Source organism: Bos indicus, chromosome 9 (assembly GCF_029378745.1).
Source record: "Bos indicus isolate NIAB-ARS_2022 breed Sahiwal x Tharparkar chromosome 9, NIAB-ARS_B.indTharparkar_mat_pri_1.0, whole genome shotgun sequence".
In the NCBI taxonomy this organism is placed as follows: domain Eukaryota; kingdom Metazoa; phylum Chordata; class Mammalia; order Artiodactyla; family Bovidae; genus Bos; species Bos indicus.
Genome location: NC_091768.1, coordinates 80,656,719 through 80,679,609, shown reverse-complemented (window position 1 = coordinate 80,679,609; position 22,891 = coordinate 80,656,719). Strand labels below are relative to the sequence as shown.

The window sequence follows — 22,891 nt, the reverse complement described above, 5'->3', positions numbered from 1 at the left end:
TAATTTTAGCTCAGTTCAGTAGTATTTTGTAAGCCTTCCAAGTAGTGAGCATTTGCCCATTGAGAAGGCATTTTGCTGCACTCATGGGTTGGTTCTCTATCACTTTGAAGTAATGGAGTTCATGAAAAAGAAACTATAAATCCAAGAGCACACTACTGCTTATTAGTTGAAACCTATACCACTTGGTTTGTGTATATGAATTTCTCAGGATGCAATGCACTTCTGTTAGTCTTTCTCCTACTTCCTTCTTGCCTACTTATTTTCTGGGTTCTACAGACAACCAGTTAGGCCTCACTTTGGCCACTTTTCAGATCCACACCACTGGAATAAAGAAGTCCTTCCAAGGTGCTTTCAAAACATTACAAACTGTATGCTTCTATTTCTATGACATTTTTGAAAGGGTAAAAATATAGTGATGGAGAAGGGAACAGTGGTTAGGAATTGGGGGAGGGTGGACTTCAAATAAATAGCATGATGGAGTTTATGGGACGATGGAAGTGTTTTGTATCTTGATCACAGTGGCAGGTACACAAATCTATGCATGTGTTAAAATAGAACTATATACACAAAAAATCAAATTTAGTGTATGTTAATTAAAAATAAAATAGAAAAAGTGAATAAAAAAAGAGAAATCTTTCCAGACACTTTTATCCCTGAATCAGAAACAGGAAAACAGCTTCAGTACTATCATCTTAGGTTTTACACCAGCAGATATGGAGGGCTATTGATTACATATTTGTAGATAATTTCACTAGCTTTCATGGGACTTACCCATTCAGATTGTGAAACCAGGCTGACTGTTAATTCTAAATTTTTTATATTATTATGAATTTTCATTATAGATACATATATATATAATGAAAATTGAGGATGATATACATATCATCCTCAATTTTCTGATGAAGAAATGAGGTCACCAAACGTGGCTTCTCCAAGGAAAGACTCAGAGGCAGGACTAGGCTGCCGACCCAGGAGATTTTACTCGAGAGCCTGTGCACTTAATCACTGAATTCTCTATTCTTTCCAAATGCTAAATTAAACAATTAGTGACAGATTTTATTTGCTTGGGCTCCAAAATCACTGTGGAATTTTGGACTGCAGTGATGAAATTAAAAGACACTTGCTCCTTGGAAGGAAAGCTATGACAAACCTAGACAGCATATTAAAAACCAGAGACATCACTTTGCTGACAAAGGTCCATATAGTCAAAACTATTGTTTTCCCAGTAGTCATGTACAGGTGTGAGAGTTGGACCATAAAGAAGGCTGAGCACTGAAAAATGGATGCCTCTGAACTGTGGTGCTGGAGAAGGCTCTTAAGAGTCCCTTTGGAATGCAAGGAGTTCAAACCAATCAATCCCAAAGGAAATCAACTCTGAATATTCATTGGAAGGACTGTTGCTGAAGCTAAGGCTCCAGTACTTTGACCACCTGATGCAAAGAGCCGACTGACTGGAAAAGACCCTGATCCTGGGAAAGACTGAAGGCAAAAAAGAGAGGCAGAGGATGAGGTGGTTAGATAGCATCACTGACTCAACTGACATGAATTTGAGCAAACTCTGGGAGATGGTGAAGGACATAGGAGCCTGGTGTGCTGCAGTCCTTGGGGTCCCGAGGAGTCAGACACAACTTAGTGACTGAACAACAAGAAGAGAGCATTTATTAACTAACTGATATGTGCCAGGCATTGGGTTGTGCAACTAACAAACATTAATACATTTAATACTCACAACTCTATGTGATGGATACTATTATCATTCCCATTTAATAAATTAAAACCAACAGCAATAACAATGTTAGGCCTTAGAGATGGGAATAAATTTACCTAGAGTCAGATAACTGGCAGATGAAAAGGTTGGGATTCAAATTCAATCTGACTTCTAAACACAAGCACTCATCTCTTATGCTATAACACCTCTATTTAATAGGTATAATATGTTGCATATACTCCAGTAAATGTATAGTGTATTTTGCTAAGAAATTTCATATGTCAAGAATGATCATTTTCTATATTCAACTATAAATTAATACCTTCTGAGACAAAAATTTTCCTTCATTAAATACAAAAGGTTACATATTAACCAGAGACATCTGAATGCACTTGTGGTAGGGGGTTTAAATTCCATAATTTTTCCTATATGCACCCCGGTAGATAGCTGTGCACTGCATCAAGAGGCTTTCTTACCCTTTGACTTCCTGTAGTGTTTAACCGACAAGGAGTACTGGCGGAAAATCAGACAGAGAAAGAAAAAGAACCTTGGGATATCTGTTCTGTTTTGCAGGCTGGATGAGAAACAAAGGTCACTGCTCAGGCCTTGCAGTGGTAACCTACCCTTATTACTAGGCCACAAGTTTTGTGCTGTTTTGTGTGACTTCGCTATACCCTGTCCACCCTTGTAAACCATTCCTTCCCTAAATTCACTTAAATTACTCAGTTTAAGCATCCCATCTCTTTTCTCTGAAGGGCCTGGGCTGATACAGAAGTTATCTACTCTGGTATAGAACAATGCTTTAATATTCTAGAAGAGGATATTTTCCCATTCTATATGAATTCTTAATGTTCATGTAGGGCTTCCCTGTGGCTCAGATGGCAAAGAATCTCCTACAATGTAGAAGAGCCGAGTTTGATCCCTGGGTCAAGAAGATCCCCTGGAGAAGAGAATGGCAACGTACTCTAGTATTCTTGCTGGGAGAATTCCATGGACAGAGGAGCCTGATGAGCTACACAGTTCCTGGGGTTGCAAAGAGTCAGACAGGAATGTTTATATGTCTTTTTAGAAATAGCAACATGTGTAAGTGTAATTACAAAGAAAAAGATGGGTAATGCTACAGCAAACACACTTTCCCCGGACTCCTAATGTTGACTTTTCAATCTGAATCTAATAAATCATTCATGACTCAGCTAAATTACAATTTCAATGCAAGATGAATGGAATGCACAAGCAAACCCATGATTACAGTGTATAGAAAGCTATATTGCTCACTTCAGCCATGTCAATTCCATCCTAATTACCATGGAATCTTTAGGCATTTAAAGATTTATATTTGCCTTAAGCATTTATGCTGCTGCTGCTGCTACTGCTAAGTAGCTTCAGTCATGTCCAACTCTGTGCAACCCCACAGACGGCAGCCCACCAGGCTCTCCTGTCCCTGGGATTCTCCAGGCAAGAACACTGGAGTGGGTTGCCATATCCTTCTCCAATGCATGCAACTGAAAAGTGAAAGTGAAGTCGCTCAGTCGTGTCTGACCCTCAGCGACCCCATGGACTGCAGCCTACCAGGCTCCTCTGTCCATGGGATTTTCCAGGCAAGAGTACTGGAGTGGGGTGCCATTGCCTTCTCCGTTAAGCATTTATAAGCCCATACTAAATGTGTCTAATACCACTGGGTTTTATAAACAGTCAAAGACAATTAATCACTTATATTTATGAGATAATGTCATGAAATATTTGCAGAGCATCTCCTAGACAGGAAACTGTGGGGCTGAAGTACCTCCAATGATCACTGGCATTATCTTTCTATTCATAAAAAATGTGTGAGCATTAATAGAGAAACAAATACTCTAAATATTGGAAAGACTATAAATTGATTGACCTAAAGTTAAGATACTCTTTTAAGGACTTTGAATATCAATTCTGCCTCTAAGAATTTATCCTAAGAAAATAATCACAGATGTATCTAAAGATTTACCTATCCATATATTCACTAAGACAATCAATAATATAAATTCCCATAGGAAGGAATATGCAGTCATTAAAAATGATGTTATGGAAGAACGTATGCTGACAAGGAATTATTTACAAAATATTCTAGGTGGAAAACAGGTAATAAAATGATACATAAGCTGTTTTTGGTGTCAGCCAAGATGAAGAAAGCTGATTGCAGCCCAACATTCCCACTGACTACAACTAAAGCGACTCAGATCAGCCTTAGTCGTGTCCGACTCTTTGCAACCCCATGTATCACAGCACGCCAGGCCTCCCTGTCCATCACCAACTCCCGGAGTTCACTCAGACTCACGTCCATCGAGTCAGTGATGCCATCCAGCCATCTCATCCTCTGTCGTCCCCTTCTCCTCCTGCCCCCAATACCTCCCAGCATCAGAGTCTTTTCCAATGAGTCAACTCTTCGCGTGAGGTGGCCAACATACTGGAGTTTCAGCTTTAGCATCATTCCTTCCAAAGAAATCCCAGGGCTGATCTCCTTCAGAATGGACTGGTTGGACCTCCTTGTAGTCCAAGGGACTCTCAAGAGTCTTCTCCAATACCATAGTTCAAAAGCATCAATTCTTTGGCGCTCAGCTTTCTTCACAGTCCAACTCTCACATCCATACATGACCACTGGAAAAACCATAGCCTTGACTAGATGGACCTTTGTTGGCAAAGTAATACCTCTGTTTTGAATATGCTATCTAGGTTGGTCATAACTTTCCTTCCAAGGAGTAAGCGTCTTAATTTCATGGCTCCTAACAAAATACAAAAACCAACTACCTGAAGATTTTGAAAAGTACACATACCAGATGTATCAGGAATTAGAGGGAAAACTTAAATAAAGATCCATAATGTGTCAGGCTCATGGAGCTTTACTGTCCTTTCTCACCTAGAATTGACTTGAGGGTAAGTTGAATCCTGGAATTATGCAGCAAGCACAGACAGCCAGAACTCCAGGAGAATCGCTTTTTTCCCAGCCAGAGGTCTGGGGAAATGACTCTTGTGTGCTGGAGACTGTGAATATTTTTTTTCACCTTTTATTTCACTCTCAGCTTTGCTCTGAACCCAGGCTCCAGATAGAGAGCTTCACTGTCAACAGCACAGGTACCTGAACCCCAAGAAAAGCCCATATTTCTTGCCAGAGGAACTGGGAAAAGACCTTCTTACAAAGGGCTCTCCTGCTGCTTGTCTATAAGAAAGTTCCAATTGTGTAGGCTGCACAATGGCATGGGAGGCTAAAATTCTGAGAGGACTCCAGCCTTCTGACCAGAGGAACCAAGAAAAAGAGCATGTGAGAGTTGTAGAGCATGGGAGAAATCATGGAGAGAAGACAGACGAAAAGAAGCAATTCCTAAGCCTGTGTTATGAACTAACATAAGTCCTGGACCTGACCAGAACAAACCTAAAGAGGCTCAGCAGACGTGTCAAGACATAAACTACCATAGAAACCATTACACTAGTTCTAGACTAACTCCTGAGCGGTATAAGCTCCAGTAAGATCCAAATATCCGGGCATAGTTTTTGAAATTTCAGCTGACATCAGAACCACTATGAGACAGAATATGAAGGTTGAACCTAAATTGATTGATTGCCTCCTAAACAATCAAACAGAAAACCATTTTCCAAAGGACATTAATCTGATCAATATTCAAGGAAAAAGACAATTAACAAATACTTATTCCAGGTTGGCAAAGATGTTGGAATTATCACGCAAGACCTTTAGAGCAGCTCTTCAACAATCCTGAATAAGGTAAAGGTGAACATTGTTTAAAAGAATAAAAGATAGAGATGCTTAATTGAGAAGTAGAAGCTATGAAGAAAAGAAGAAATTTTAGAGCTGAAAAAGACAAAAGCTGAAATTTAAAAGCTCACTGGATATTTTTAATAGCAGAATGTAGATAACAAAGGAAATAGTCACTGAATTAGGAGATATATCAATAGAAATCACAGAACCTAAAGAACAGAAAGGAAAAAAAGACTGGGGGAAAAAAAATCCCAAGTCCTCAGAAATTTGTGGGACAATAATCAAAAGGTATGATCTTTATATCAATGGAATCTGAGAAGAGATAAAAGAGACAGATGGATGCAGAAAAAATATTTCAAGAAATAATCATTGTAAACTTTTCAAACTGGGTTAAAGACTGTAGATTCAAGAGGTTCAGTTCAGTTCAGTTCAGTCGTTCAGTCCTGTCCAACTCTCTGCGACCCCCATGAACCGCAGCACGCCAGGCCTCCCTGTCCATCACAAACTCCTGGAGTCCACCCAAACCCATGTCCACTGAATCGGTGATGCCATCCAACCATCTCATCCTCTGTCGTGCCTTTCTCCTCCTGCACTCAACCTTTCTCAGAATCAGGGTCTTTTCAAATGAGTCAACTCTTTGTGTGAGGTGGCCAATTTTGGAGTTTCAGCTTCAACAACAGTCCTTCCAATGAACACCCAGGACTGATCTCCTTTAGGATGGACTGGTTGGATCTCCTTGCAGTCCAAGGGACTCTCAAGAGTCTTTTCCAACACCACAGTTCAAAAGCATCAATTCTTCGGCTCTCAGCTTTCTTTATAGTACAACTCTCACATCCATACATGACCACTGGAAAAACCATAGCCTTGACTAGATGGATCTTTGTTGGCAAAGTAATGTCTCTGCTTTTGAATATGCTGTCTAGGTTGGTCATAACTTTCCTTCCAAGGAGTAAGCGTCTTTTAATTTCATGGCTGCAATCACCATCTGCAGTGATTTTGGAGCCCAGAAAAATAAAGTCAGCCACTGTTTCCCCATCTATTTGCCATGAAGTGATGGGACCGGATGCCATGATCTTTGTTTTCTGAATGTTGAGCTTTAAACCAACTTCTTCACTCTCCTCTTTCACTTTCATCAAGAGGCTCTTTAGCAAATTCTAATAGGGTAAACTCATAAAAACATGGCCAGACACATCATAATCAAACTGTTGAAAATTAAAGACAAAGGGAAAAAACTTCAAGCAAGCCAGCAGAAAATAACACATTACATTCAAGGGAGCAATGGTTTGGATGACTGCAGACTTCGCATCAGAAATCACGCCAGATGACAGTGGCACGAAATCTTTCAAGTGATAAAAAATTAAACAGAATTTTATGCCCAGTGAAAATATCTTTCAGGACTGAAAACAAAATTAGGAGGAACTCTCTGATTAAGGAAAACTAAAATATATAATTTGTTCCCAGTAGAACCAATATTAAGGAAATACTAAAAAAAAATTCTCAGGCTTACAGGAAATGATATCAGACAGAAATGTGGACACAAGGGCTGAAAGAAGAACAACAGAAATGGTAAATATCTGGGTCAATAAACAGACTATTTTACTCAACTAAGTTATTTAGAACGTTTGACTTGACAGCAAAACTTATAACACTGTCTGTGGATTTCTCAAGTTATGTGGGTGTACTTAATATGACAACTAAGTGGGGTGAGTGAAGCAATAAGGTTGGAATGTTTTAATTGAAATGGTAAACTATTCACTCTAGAGTATGTAAAGTAAGTTGTGTATTCAGTAATCCAAAGAACAGCAACTATAACAATACAAAGAGATGATCCAAATAGCCAATAGTGAAATTAAAATGAATATTAAAAAATAAACTAGTAGAAGGCAGGAAATGGGGAATGAGGGAACCAAAAAAAAGGTCAGAAAAAGAAAATAATAAATGGCAGATCTAAATCTAATCATTTCAATAATTAAATGTACGTGTTATCTACTAAAGTACAGAGATAATCAAATTAAATTTAAAAATAAGACTTAATATGTTGTCAACAAAACAATCCACTTTAAATATGTCACTATAGATAAAAAAGTAAAAGGATGAAAAATATACAATCCAACATTTATCAAAAGAAAATTGGAAAAGTTATGTTAGTATCAGGCAAAGCAAACTTTGGAACAAGAAAAATTATCAAGGAAAAAGAAGAATATTTATAACCATGAAACAAATAATTCATCAAAATATACAGCATTCCTAAATGTATATGTACTTAACAAAATATATGCCCCAAAATATGTGAAGTAAAACTGAAACAAGAAGTAGACAAACCCACAATTACACTCAGAGACTTCAGAGTTCCTCTCTCAGTTAATGAGAGAGTAGTCAAACAGAAAATCAGCAAGATGTAGGGGATCCGATCAACATTATTCACTAACTTAATGTAATTGACATTCAAGTGTACATGGAATATTTAACATGACAGTCCATATTCTAGGCCATAAAAACAAACAACAAATTTAAAAGAAGTGAAATTATGCAGAAAATGATTTCTGATCAGAATGAAATTAAACTACAAAAATGACAGAAACATATCTGAGATATAGCCAAAAATGTATAAATTAAACACCACATGTTTAAATAACCCATTGTAAAATAGAAAGACTCTGGTGAGGGCAACGGGTATACAGGAAACCTCCCTACATTTCCTCAATTTTGCTGTGAACCTAAAACTGCTCTAAAAAAATGAAGTCTTAATCATTTTTTGAATTTCAAAGGAAATATTAAAATATTTTAAAATGAATGACAATGAAAATAAAGTGTATTAAAATTTGTAAGACGAAACTAAAGCAGTATTAAATATTATAAAAGAACTCAATTTAATAAATAACCTGTTTCCACATTAGAAAACTAATAAAAGAAGAACCAATTAAACCCAAAACAAACAGCAGGGAGAAAGTAATAAAGTTTAAGAGCAGAAATAATGAAACTGAAAAAAAGAAAAACAACAGGACAAAGCCAATGAAACCAACAGCTGATCTCTGAAAAAATAAACAAAACTGAGAAGTCCTTAGCCATACTAATGAAGAAAAAAGATACAGATTCCCAATAACAGGAATAAACTTTGGTTATCACTACAGACCCTAAAGACAATGAAAGAAAAGGAGAGAATGTTGACATTAGATGAAACGGATCAATTCCCTGAAAGATATAAACTACCACATCTCAAAAGAAAAGAAATAACCTGAATAGTCCTATGTCTTGAAATCAATCAAATTGAATTTTCAACAAAGAAAACTCCAGGCTCAGTGATTTTCTCTTGTAAATTCTATCACAAATTTCAGGAGGAAGTAATACCAAATTTACTCAGTCTTCTTCCAGAACATCAAGGAGGAATAAGGCTAACCATTATAATACTAACAAAGTCAGGCCAAAAAAAAAAAAAACACCCCAAAAACTACACACAAATATTCCTCATTAACAGAGAGGTAAAATCAACATCTATTTCTGCTTTATTGACTATGCCAAAGCCTTTGACTGTGTGGATCACAATAAACTGGAAAATTCTGAAAGAGATGGGAATACCAGACCACCTGACCTGCCTCTTGAGAAATCTGTATGCAGGTCAGGAAGCAACAGTTAGAACTGGACGTGGAACAACAGACTGGTTCCAAATAGGAAAAGGAGTATGTCAAGGTTGTATATTGTCATCCTGCTTATTTAACTTCTATGCAGAGTACATCATGAGAAATGCTGGACTGGAAGAAGCACAAGCTGGAAATCAAGATTGCCGAGAGAAATATCAATACCTCAGATATGCAGATGACAGCACCCTTATGGCAGAAAGTGAAGAGGAACTAAAAAGCCTCTTGATGAAAGTGAAAGTGGAGAGTGAAAAAGTTGGCTTAAAGCTCAACATTCAGAAAACTAAGATCATGGCATCTGGTCCCATCACTTCATAGGAAATAGATGGGGAAACAGTGGAAACAGTGTCAGACTTTATTTTTGGGGCTCCAAAATCACTGCAGATGGTGACTGCAGCCATGAAATTAAAAGACGCTTACTCCTTGGAAGGAAAGTTATGACCAACCTAGATAGCATATTGAAAAGCAGAGATATTACTTTGCCAACAAAGGTCCGTCTAGTCAAGGCTATGGTTTTTCTTGTGGTCATGTATGGATGTGAAAGTTGGACTGTGAAGAAGGCTGAGTGCCAAAGAATTGATGCTTTTGAACTGTGGTGTTGGAGAAGACCCTTGAGAGTCCCTTGGACTGCAAGGAGATCCAACCAGTCCATTCTGAAGGAGATCAGCCCTGGGATTTCTTTGGAAGGAATGATGCTAAAGCTGAAACTCCAGAACTTTGGCCACCTCATGCGAAGAGTTGACTCATTGGAAAAGACTCTGATGCTGGGAGGGATTGGGGGCAGGAGGAGAAGGGGACGACAGAGGATGAGATGGCTGGATGGCATCACTGACTCGATGGACATGAGTCTGAGTGAACTCCGGGAGTTGGTGATGGACAGGGAGGCCTGGCGTGCTGCGATTCATGGGGTTGCAAAGAGTCGGAGACGACTGAGCGACTGAAATGAACTGAACTGAACTGAACTGAAAATCAACAAAATGCTAGCAAATCGCCATTTCCTTCTCCAGGGATAAAAAGGACAATATACCACAATCAAGTGCATTCACTCTGGGAAAGCAGGATCAACTTAACAATAATCAATAAATGTTAAGAGGGAAAAAGTCATATGAACATGTCAATAGATGCAGTTAAAGTCACATGACAAAATTCAACATCCATTTATGATATTTTTTTTAAAAAAGCTTCTCAGAGAGTGAAAAAGTTGGCTTAAAGCTCAACATTCAGAAAACGAAGATCATGGCATCCGGTCCCACCACTTCATGGGAAATAGATGGGAAAACAGTGGAAACAGTGTCAGACTTTATTTTTGGGGCTCCAAAATCACTGCAGATGGTGACTGCAGCCATGAAATTAAAAGACACTTACTCCTTGGAAGGAAAGTTATGTCCAACCTAGATAGCATATTGAAAAGCAGAGATATTCTTTGCCAACAAAGGTCCGTCTAGTCAAGGCTGTGGTTTTTCCTGTGGTCATGTATGGATGTGAGAGTTGGACTGTGAAGAAGGCTGAGTGCCAAAGAATTTTTGAACTGTGGTGTTGGAGAAGACTCTTGAGAAGACTGCAAGGAGATCCAACCAGTCCATTCTGAAGATCAGCCCTGGGTGTTCTTTGGAAGGAATGATGCTAAAGCTGAAACTCCAGTACTTTGGCTACCTCATGCGAAGAGTTGACTCATTGGAAAAGACTCTGATGCTGGGAGGGATTGGGGACAGGAGGAGAAGGGGACGACAGAGGATGAGATGGCTAGATGGCATCACTGAGTCGATGGACATGAGTCTGGGTGAACTCCGGGAGTTGGTGATGGACAGGGAGGCCTGGCGTGCTGCAATTCATGGGGTCGCAAAGAGTCGGACACGACTGAGTGACTGAACTGAATTGAAACAAGAAATAGTAGGAATTGTGCTCAACGTGATAAAGGGGGTATGCAAAAAATATATAGCTAATATTATACTTAAGTGCAAAAAACTGTCCCCCTAAACGTGAAATGACAAGACTATCCACTCTCAACACATATGATGAATATCATATTAGAAGTCTTAAACAAGGCAATAAAACATGAAAAAGAAATAAAAGGCATGATGATTAGAAAGGAAGAAAACTGTCTGTATTAGCGGATGATATGATTGTCTACATAAAAAAAAAAAAAAACTCCAAGAAATTCATAACAAAGCTCATAGAATAAGTGTGTTAGCAAAGTCAGGATATAAGGTCAGTATGTAAAAATCAATTATGTCTCTATATACTAACAATAAACAACCAGAAAATAAAATTTAACAAAAGAATACTATTTGTTTTACTAAAGAGGATACACACATGGCAAGTAAGACAGGAAAAGATGTTCAAGATTATTAGCCACTTGAGAAATGCAAATTATAACCACAATGAGAGGGCACTACACATCAGTTAAAATGGCCAAAATTTCAAAATATTGACACCACCATATAACTGGCAACATGAGGGGAAAACGTATCACTCGTATATTGCTGGTGGAAATGTAAAATGGTATAGCCATTCTGTGGTCCTAGATAGTTTCTTTTAAAACTAAAATTGCAATCATGATAAAACCCAGAAATTGCCCTCTTGGACATGTATGTCAGAGAAATAAAAACTTATGTTCACATAAAAACCTATACATGAGTGTTCATAGCAGCTTTATACATAATAGCTCAAAAGTAGAAACAAGCCAGATTACTTTCAATGGATGAATGATTAAACGAAGTGTGGTGCATCCAACCATGACAAACGCATGGTAAGGTGAAAATATTGCCTTAGCTGAAAAAGCATTTAATATGCACAACCTACCAAACAAACATCATAGCTGAGCCTAACCTGCCTTAAATGCACTCAGAATATTTACATTAGCCTACAGTTGGGAAAAATAATCTAACCCAAAGCTTATTTTATAATAATGTGTTGAAGGTCTCATGTAATTTATTGAATAATCTACTGAAAGTGAAAAACCAAATGGCTGTGTGGATACAGAATGGTTTTAAGTTATCAGTGGTTTGCCTTCCTGACCCCGTGGCTGATTGGGAGCTGAGGCTTGCTATCCTACCCAGCATCACAAGAGCATATGGTACTACATATCACATGTTTATAAACAAAGCAAGGGGCGGCAGAGTAAAGCATCTTGCCCTGGCTTCTGCTGTCAATGCACAGTGTAGACAGGATGTGAATGCTGGTTTCCTGACTCTGCTCCTAGATGTTAACTACCTGCGTCCTGTCCCAACCAACTCTCTGAGCCCCTCGGGCTTGCTTGTATTTCCAAGTGGCTTCACATCTAGAATGGCGGGGTTCACTCTGGTGACATCCACCTCTGTATGAGAGTGTTCCTTTCCCTTTTTCCCTTCTGCCTAAGCAAAGGAAGCTGCTAGAGGAGAGTCTGAGCCCTTGATCATTCATAACTGCTCACTTATAAGTAAAATGAGGACTTTGCAGCTCAACTGGTAAAGAATCGGCCAACAACGCGGGAGACCTGGGTTCGATCCCTGGGGTGGGAAGATCCCCTGGAGAATGGAACAGCTACCCACTCCTGTATTCTGGCCTGGAGAATTCCATGGACTGTATAGTCCATGGGGTCACAAAGAGTTGGACACCACCACTGAGTAGCTTTCATTGAATGTGTAACGCTTTCATACCATCAAAAAACTATAAAGTTGAACCAATGTAAATCGGGGACTGCCTCTACTAACAAAATGTAAAGATAGCCCCAGATAGCAAGAAAATGTTTGCAAATCACATATTTGACAAAGAACTTCTATTTAGCCTACACAAAAACTCTCTAAGCTTAACAATAATAAAACAATCTTTTATTAAAATGGGCAAAAGATTTGAACAAGTACCTGGAAAGAAGATATATATATGATAAGGATGTACAAGAAAAGAGGCTTAACATCATTAGTCATGCTGCTGCTGCTAAGTCACTTCAGTCGTGTCCGACTCTGTGCGACCCCACAGACAGCAGCCCACCAGGATCCCCCATCCCTGGGATTCTCCAGGCAAGAACACTGGAGTGGGTTGCCATTTCCTTCTCCAATGCATGCAAGTGAAAAGTGAAAGTGAAGTCGCTCAGCTGTGTCCGACTCTTTGAGACCCCATGGACTGCAGCCTACCAGGCTCCTCCGTCCATGGGATTTTCCAGGCAAGAGTACTGGAGTGGGGTGCCATTGCCTTCACCATCATTAGTCATGAGGGAGATGCAATTTAAGACCACAATGAGATATCACTGTACACCAATTAGAACAGCTAAAGTAGAAGACACTTGACAATGCCCACAGACGAGGACACAGAGCAACTGGAACTCTCATAAATTGCTGAAGGCAGTGCAACATGACATAACCACTCTGGAAAACAGTTTGGTGGTTTCTTATCAGGCTAAACATATAATTCTATATAACCAAGTGATTCCACTCCCAGAAAAAATGAAAACTCATGTTCATACAAAACTTGTGCAAATATTTATAGCTGCTTTTCTTACAATCACTCCAAACTAGAAAAAAAGCCAAATGCACTTCAGTTTAGCAGTGAATCAACAAAGCAATATATCAATGCCATGAAATACTACTCAGCATTAAAATGGAACAAACTGTGGATACACACAGCAACGTGAAAGAATCTGAAATGCATTATGCTAAATGAAAAGAGCCAGATTCAAAGGCTATATACCATATGCTTTATTTATATGTATTTCTAGAAAAATAAAAACTATAAGGACAGAAAACAAACTTGTGGTTATTAAGATTCAGGGGGAGGGTTTGACTATAAGGGGATATCACAGGAAAATATTCTAATATTTTTAAGTGATTGTGGTGGTGGCTACGTGATTCCCAGGTGGCTCAATGATAAAGAATCCACCTGCCAAGGAAGGAGCCACAGGAGATACGGGTTCGACCTCTGGGTTGGGAAGATTCCCTAGAAGAGGAAATGGAAACCCACAACAGTATTCTTGCTGGGATAATCCCATAGACAGAGGAGCCTGGTGGGCTACAGTCCATGGGGTCACAAAGAGTTGGACATGACTGAGCATGCACGCAGGCTATGGAATTCTATGCAACAGAATTGTACAAATTTTCTGGAATGCTATGTGTTGATCTGAAATTAAAGTGTTAAGTTGTAACACATCCTGACAGGTCTAAACATAAAGTCAACACGAAGGGGCTAAACCATTATCTTAACAACTTTTTAGAATTTCATGCTTCTAAAGCATTGTCTTGAACACATGCCATTTGCTCAAGATTCAAAATTACAGTATTCTTGCCACCTGGTGAATTCCAGAAATTTCTCTGATGATTCTCCATCAGCCTATTTGATCCAGCCTACCAAAGCAACATCCCATACCTTGCTGCCCTCCATGATGGATCTGCTCCAGGGGTCTTCTCGTGTGCATAGAGAGAGCCCTGTACTCACTGTCCTCTGGCAGGACTACCAGGCAGAGGAGACAGGGGCCCTTTAACTGTCTAGCCACAGACTGCTAGACACAAAGCAAGCTATGTTGTTATGGAATCCTAAGCAGTAAGATTTTTTCCAAGTGTGCTTGGATCACAAGGATATCTGATTCAATATGGAAAACTGTACTATTGTTCACACTTCCACAGAAACATGTGACATTTCAGGGGAACACAGAGAAACAAATGAAAGCCTCAAGAGCAGCTACCAATTTTGCTAAATGTTATACCAGATACGCGGAATGGCAGAGATGGGAAAAGAAGTGACCTCAGCATGGTCAGATGACTCTGTAATTTCAATAACATTTGCAACTAAGAAAGGGAATGAGTGATTATATCATCAACTATTTCCCCAACTCTGACAAATCCAGGCCCCTATTTTATGTTTGATCCAAAAGAAACACTTTCAAAGAGAAGGAAGAGAACTCTGTGCAAAGTATCCTACTCAAAATTCTTCTCCCAGGTTAGGAAAAAGCATTATTTAATCCTTGAAGTTTATATGCATTTAGGGTCAAGTCTGATTGCACTGAAAAAAAAAATTGCAGTTTCACCCTCTTTGTATAATATTGAACAAAACAAACCTGACTAATTTTGTTCAGACTACTCAATGAACTACTGGCCTTCACATGGCATTATGTGGTTTTGACTGGCAAAGCTAAATATCATCGTTACATAATGGTATATAGACTCTCCTCTCAAGATATTTTATTTCCTATTTGAAATTAAGCCATGGACTAGAGTCAAGAATATTTTCTTACAAGTATATAAGAAAATGTAAGACAAACTCAAATGCATCCTTTAGTATACTTATGCTGTTTATTCTCCCTTTTAAATATTTTTAAAGGTCAAAAATTCTTAGCATGTCTAAAAGAAAAAAATGTGTCCTCCAGGTATACTTGACCATTTCCTGTTCTTTGAACACCCCAAGCTTTTCCACATCTGAGCTCTTATTTATCCTGCTCCCTCTGTGGTTTTCTTAAATTCTTTTGCAAAACAGATTTAGATAACAAAAATAAGTATCCAGATTGTATTACCTTAAACCTCTGCAAAAATGCCTTCACCCAGTCAAAACAGAAGACCATGCCTTTGGCTTTCATAAAATCATAATAAAAAAAAAAACTATAAGAATATTTCCATAGATAATCTGCTAGAAAATAATCAAAGGCATTATCTGCTATGCTACCCAAGGTCATTTATGACTAGCTGAGTGATAAAGAACCTTGCAAAGTCAGTTGTCTGGAAAGAATTGTATTTTTCCTGATAAATTTTTACACTTCCTTTATTCCAACAGAAGAGACAATGCAGTCAAATGTGTATTCTTTTTCACCTGGTTTCCCTGAAGATTAGCCAAATTTGTTTCTCAGTTGCAACAAACAGCCTACCTTTGGTGCCAAATACATAGTTTTCTCTTTCTCTTAAAGTTGTCATTTTTTTTCACATCGTTTGAACCATGTGACAATAAAAGTGACATAATTAAATATATTTGAAGTATGCTTAAATGTTTTAAATACAGTAGGCAGAATTAATGTATGAAGGCTGTTGTCTACAAGCTATTCCATAGTAAATGACAAAACAGAAACAGTGTGGCCCAGAGCAGTATTTTTCAAACTGGAATGTGCAAAAGAATCACAGAATAATCTTATTAACAAGTAAATGCTTCTTCAGAAAGTCTGGGGCAGAGCCAGAGGTTCCACATTTCTAGGAGGCTCCCAGGTAAGATCACTTCTGGTCCTCAGACCACACTTTGAGGAGGTAGGGCTTCACCAACATTCTGCCTGTGCATGAATGGAAAGTCAGTGCAGGAGAAATGATGAATATAATGGAGCCCTAAGACATGACAGGGCTTCCCAGGTGGTTCAGTGAGAAAGAATCCCCCTGCCACTGCAACAGATGCAGGAGGTATGGGTTTGATCCCTAGGTCCGGTAGATCCCCTGGAGTAGGAAATGGCAAACCCACTCCAGTATTCTTAGTCCACGGGGTCACAAAGAGTTGGACACAACTGAGCATGCACACACACAGGACATGATAACCCTCAGAACGCTGAGAACCACGAACTAGAGCAAATGGGACCAGATCATCACATTTCTGTTTCAATTTTTAAAAATCAAAGCGTCTTAAATCCAAAGTCTATAATAATTTTTTATAACAAATGTCCAGTTCATGTTTTTCAAAGAAGTTGATTCTCATTCATGGTTTAAACATTCTATCACATAGAGCTCAGTAAAATTCTGATTGATATATTTCCAAAAATCCACAGTATTTTGAATGGTTATAGGAGGACACACAAGGAAAGAATACTTACTGAACACATGGAAAGATTCCGTCTATTCAAATGTTTACTAAACCCCCACTGTATTCCAGTACTACTCTTAGGCTTCAACATCCGGCTTCTTTTTTCTTTTATTTATGTTGGTTTGATTCTGATTCTTCATTTCTATCATGTTGAGGGTCAATTATTATATAACTTGGGAAATTACTTGATTAGTGAATAAGTGAATGAATCTACATCATTTGAAGAAAATTCATCAGCTGTAATACTGGTTACGAAAATATCTGAACAGTAGTCAGTTCAATATTTTTTTCTTTCCAGTTTATTTCCAGTTAAGAGTATTCCTCCTGGCATGGCATGCTGCACGATGATAATTTCTAAAATACTTCACAGTAAAGAAAAGGGCTAGTTTTTCTGAAGCTATTCCACTTTTATAGATTCTTACATTGCCCGTTGTCACATGTATGTCTCCCCAGCACAGTTTCACAGATGCAGAAGGGAAAAACCTGTATTTTGGTTAAAACTAAAATTAACCAATTGTCTAATATACATAAAGAACTAAGTCACTATCTTCTTGCATAAGTACAATAACATTTAAGGCTTTTTTTTAGGTCACAGGCTTTAGAGCCAAGTGTACAAGCTTTCTATTGCTGCTGCAACAAATTACCATAAGTTTAGTGGCTTAAATGCTGATTTATTATTTTATGGTTCTGGAGGTCAGAAGTACAAAATGGGTTTCACAGGACTAAAATCAGGGTGTCAGCAGAGCTGTGTTTCTTCTGGAGTCTCTGGGAGAGGGGTTATTTCCTTGCCCTTTACAGCCTGTAGACACCTCCCACATTCCTTGGCTCTTGGCTCCTTCCTTCACCTTCAAAGCCAGCAATGTTGTATCTCTCTGTGACTTTCTTCCACTGTCACATCTTCCTTCGACTCATTAGTCTCTTCTGCGTCCCTTCACTTTTAAGAAACCTTGCAGTAACGTAGATAAACTGCAATAAACTGTAGATAAACCTCCTTCTTTGAAGGTCAGTTGATTAGCAATCTTAATTTCTTTGCCATGTAACCTCACATACTTACAGGCTTCAGGGATCAGGATGCAGACTTTTTTTTTTGGAGGGGGGGGTGGTCTATTATTCTGCCTGTCATGCCAAGTGTTCCATTTCCATTTACTAACTTGAATTTTCCTGATGCACGTTCAGTTCTCTCACTGTTCTTTGATTCTAGGAAATGAAGCTCTTAGGGAATAACAATAATAGGATAAGATTACTGATAGCAATAATTTGCATTTCAGTTTTTAGCCATGAGCTCTGATTCTATTGGGATGACTCTCATACTCAAAGAAAGATACAGATATGGCTGGAATGGCCATTGCTGCATAACCATATTCTCCTGGATCCATGTTGCCTGAAATTTCTGAGCTACATTTTGGTAAACTGATGCCACCGATCACAGAATCAGGTGTAACCACCAGGATAAATGTCTTGATTCTCTGTGATCTAAGCTGCCTACAAAAAGGGCCTTTTCCTTGAAGTTTTAAGAAACTAAATCTTCTTTCAGAATTGCTCTAATGGGTTTAGAACCATTAAAAATGTCCAAAGCACTGAAGTAATAGTGTTTATTATTTTCTTAAACACACAAAAAAATGAGAAATTAAATGAGTAAATTATAGTAGCCTAATCTTTTCATGCCATTACTAGGGATTGACAGGATGGTTGTTTAAACAGCTGTACAATGCGTAAGCGCCAAAGACTCTAAATCTCTAATAACAAAAAGAATAACACTTTGCATGAGTGTTTCTTTGAATATATTCTAGACTGTACTTTCTCACAGGAACTCTCGACTAAGGATTTATTATATTTCAATCCAAAGCCACAGAGATAGAGTTTGAACGGTTGGCTGAAGGCCCTATGCAAACTGAATCTAAACGTGAAACAAAGTAAAAGTTTCAAATTTGAATCCATGGCCTGAATTCTGATAGACAAAAGCATGTTTGTGTTGATTATCATTATTTAAAACAGGCAGGTCCAATCGCCAAATGCTAAAATACAAACTGTATGACAGTTTAAGCAGAGTCAGATGGGCTCTACTAAAGTGTGATGTCACACAAAGGTTATGAGAGATATATTGTTTCTTGTGAGTCTTCTTCTGTAACACACAGTAAGCCATGCCAGTGTGAGAAGGTGTCATCTCTTGCACGGGTTAATGATACTCTCAATATGTACCCCTCTCACCTGCTGATCCTCTCTCCTATGCCCTCAAAAGTACATCTAATACTTCTGAGAACTGTTCACAGCTCCTATGGTTCTGGTGGGGTTTTCATCAGTGTATCAACTCAATGCAGTTCCTTGGGCCAACTCTAAGGGAGATCAAGAACAGGATAAGGTAGTGATCCAACAGATTTTCTTCATATAGCCAGTAAAAAAGAATTCTGAAAATCTATGCACATATTTTTAAATAACATCTAAATGTTCAAACATCTAAATAACTTAAGTTTGCACAGTTGAAAGGGGACATGATTTCTAATGCTCTGGTCCATATTTATTAGAACCTCAGGACTGCAGGTTTCACTGAGTCTATGGAAGATTAGAAAAGGTAGGGCCCGTGGATGAGCTAATCAACCCAAGACGACTTTTTGTCAAGACAAGCCTGACTTCGTTTTTCAAGCAAATATGAAGATAGTTCTAGTAACACCAGTCCATCTTCTGAAAGCTAAAAGGAACAGATAAATACAACACAGAGCCTTGTCACGTGCTTGGGCCTTGGATGAATGGGGCAGAAGAAAGGAGAACTGGCAGGTAATAGCCACGTTCAGAGGCAGATCAGTTTCAAAAAAGAGCTGGAAGTTGAGGAACTGAATATTGAAACCCCTGAAACACCATGTCCTGGGCAATCTTTGTGCCCAGTTTAGAGAGTGCTGAGAAAAAAATGACTTAAATTCCTCTCAGAACATATCTAACAAGATACAGATTTAAAATGGTATTTCTACACAAAACTCCCGCTAACTGCGTTTCTTTGAAGGATCCTCAGCTTTTGGAAGTATCTCAAAACAGGTATCAAGTTCTCTTCATCAAAATGAAGGGTCAACAATAAGAGATTACAATCTCGTTTGTGCAGCGAACCTCGTGTAGCGGTAGTTCTGGCGACTGATTTACTGGGTTCTACATTTTCTCTAGTCCCTAGAACTTCTCGCTTCTGTTTTCTCTGTTGGTACTTGACCATCTTTTAGTGTGTGTTTGAGCTCGTCTTAGTTACCTATCACCTTGAAGTTCCTAGGTTCCACCCCATGTCCTTATTGAGTCTTCTGCTCAGGCTGATTCTCTGGCCCTTTTAGTGCCAGAAGTGGTAAGCTGTCGGTAAAAAAGGGAACAAACTACAACTTCAAAGGCCATGATGTTGTGCCAACAGAGGAGTTGCGTATGCAAACTACTGTGAACTTTTACACGGTAAGATAGGGAGAAGTGTAGCGTCACACTGAGAATACATTTGGAAAATCTTTCTCTTCTAATGTTTCTGAGGACAAAGTTTGGAAGTAAATTAGTGACAAGGGGCAAAAAAAAAAAAAAAAAAACAGATAAAAGGAAGACAACTTTATTAGGCGATTTCTCTTCTTTCTGAGGAGCTTTCTCTTCTTTGTGAGGACAACTCTGGTCCTTTCAGAGGAAGCTCCAAGTCATTCGAAGATACCCAGTATCTTCCAGCTGCTGCAAATTGATCCCACGGTGGGTGCTCTGGAAAGCATCTTGGGGGTCGAATGGGTCTCAGGCCGCTCCTGATCAAGGTCGTCCGATCCATTTGCTAAGAGGAGAATCTTCCCAAGGCACCTCTTAGAAGCAGGTGTGTGTTCCCCTCCAAAGAGCCCACCACCTGGCTTCGACCCATCTGCACTTGTGCCCCAGCTACCAGGTAACGCTGGGTGCTTCCGAAGGTACTGCTGCGGGGGCTGCGGGGCCTGTGAGACGCAGTCACTGGGGAAGAAGGGAGGACGCGGCTGGATGCCGGCGGCACGCGCGCAGATGCCGGCGCACCCACAAACACACGCCGGTTCCGGGTGCGGGGAGGCAGGGGTAGGGGAGGGGGGCGGCCTTACCAGATCAATGAACGTCAGGAATTTCCAGCTCCCTCCGTAGGTCTGATGCGAGGGCATTTCGATGGCCTTGTAGTTGCACAGGATAGAGCAGTAGGACAGCAGGATGGCCACCCGCAGCACCTGGCAGGGGACAAGCGCCATGTTCGCCAAAGGCCTGGGCGGCGGGGAGGACGGCGCCGGGCGCGGGCGGGCGCCGTGGGAACCCCGGGCGGGGCGGGGCGGGGCGGGGCGGGAGGAGGCGGGGCGCGCCCCGCGGGACCGGCGCGAGCGCGAGCGCGCGGGCGACCTCGCGGGCGGGGCGGCGTGTGCGGGCTCCGGCGGCGGCCGGGTGGGCGGCGTGGCGTCAGCTCTTTCGTCATCTCCGTCATTCTGCTGCTGCCTTCGCCAGCCCTGGAGACCTGGCCGGGGACACCCCCTTCGGAGTCCCGGGAGCGGGTGGGCGGCCTCCGAGGGCGGCCGGGGCTCGGGGAGCGCGCATGGGGCTCCGGGAACCGCGGCCCGCGGCGTCTGCCGGGTGAAGACGGAGCGCGGCCCGGGCTGGGTGGCCGCGGGGCCGGGCCTCGGAACCTGGAAACCCGCTCGGAAGGAGGGGACTCCAGTGTGGACCAACGGTCCGGCTCGGGGACTTGCTGGCCGAGTGGCACCGTCGGAGGCGTGCACGTGGGGTGTAAACCCTCGCCCACCTCGCATCCCACCCGCCCCCTGTGACTTGCTTGCGTTTGGACCCAGTTGGAATTTTAGTGTTAAGACTACCGTTAATAATTGTGAAATTCCCTTGTTAATTCTATTCCGGTGGGCAGACTGCCCTGCAGTTTTCCACTGAAGGTGTATATTAATAAACATCCTGTCAATATATAACAAGACAGACTGGACAAAAAGTTTATAAATAAAATATTATAAAGCAAGCATTGTCAGACAACAGTTTTATGCATGAAGGGCAAATCATACTGAGTCTGGATGTAAAATTCCTGTATGTAATTGAATACTCATCTTTTGAGAGTTAAACTGGTTTTGCCCTTTTCCTTATTTATTTTTTCTTATGCTACAATGCCAGGTCTTAATAGAAGGAAAATAAATATAAACTGGATTCCCTCCGCCTTCCAGTAAATGCTGTCACACTGAAGTTGCTTCAGTCCGTGGGCAGCGTCACATTTCAGCTAACCAGATGCAGCATCAGATTATGAAAAGACAACATAGGTATTTCCTGTTGGTACATTTAAAACAGGTGTCCTCTGCAAATAGTCTCTGAGTCAGAGAATGTGGAATCGGGGCAGGGTGAGCAGAGTGCTGGAGGTGAAGCAGCAACTCATGAATGTTTTCCTGAATTTTTCCAACCGAGCTCTTAACCAAAATTGAGAAACCCAGTATATATTTTCTAATTGGCCTTATAATTATGCTAATAGAAATTATAGTGTCCCGCAAATCAAGATAATTCCAAGAAGATTCTACTAGCATAAAACTATTCATTATTGACAAAGCCTGATTTTATCTTCATGTAGAAGTTGGGTGCATTTTTAAAAAATTGTGTGTCCATGCTCCATGGTCATAAAATTGCAAAATTAAAAAGCAGATCTATTGAAAATCTAAGTAAGTCCCTAATAAAGATTTTTAATCACTATAAATACACTGTAATGACTGCATATTTAGTTGAGAAAGCCACTTTTCAGGGATTATTTGTAGCTCAAAAACCAAAGAAATCACCCTTTGGCAAAATAATGTGTATATTTGTTCACATACATGTGTTTATTATGGACTGAGTTTCCAAGGAGAGCTCTTTTGCTCTAGAGGGCAATTGGGAAGATTAAGAAGCAGGTAAAAATCACTCTTTTTCCCAATAATTGATGCTCATTACAGATTTTTTTAAAAATTGCTTTAGATATGAAATATAGTGCCAGTGCCTTTCATCAGCCAGACTGTTTTTTTGCTATTAACCAGGAATGGTTGTTACTTACAGGCCAAAAGAACAGCAGCAACTAGCAGCTGTGCTGATGTAGCTGATGGA

At 40.0% G+C, this 22,891-nt stretch overlaps 1 protein-coding gene across 4 annotated transcripts in view; it reads right to left on the bottom strand.

The window, feature by feature from the left end:
- The window catches only part of AIG1 (androgen induced 1), a 272,202-nt gene extending 251,076 nt beyond the window's left edge, over positions 1-21,126 (bottom strand). Inside the window, exons 1-2 of one of the 4 annotated variants that reach the window (XM_070796290.1) lie at positions 20,890-21,120; positions 20,375-20,767 (exon numbers count right to left, since the gene is read on the bottom strand). In XM_070796290.1, coding sequence (XP_070652391.1) covers positions 20,765-20,767; positions 20,890-21,030 — 144 coding nt within the window. In that variant the 5' untranslated portion in view covers positions 21,031-21,120 and the 3' untranslated portion in view covers positions 20,375-20,764. Of the gene's footprint in view, positions 1-20,374; positions 20,768-20,889 lie in introns of those variants that run through there. The other 3 variants (XM_070796289.1, XM_019967525.2, XM_019967524.2) reach the window with 3 other exon arrangements.
- Between the last annotated feature and the right edge of the window lie 1,765 nt (positions 21,127-22,891).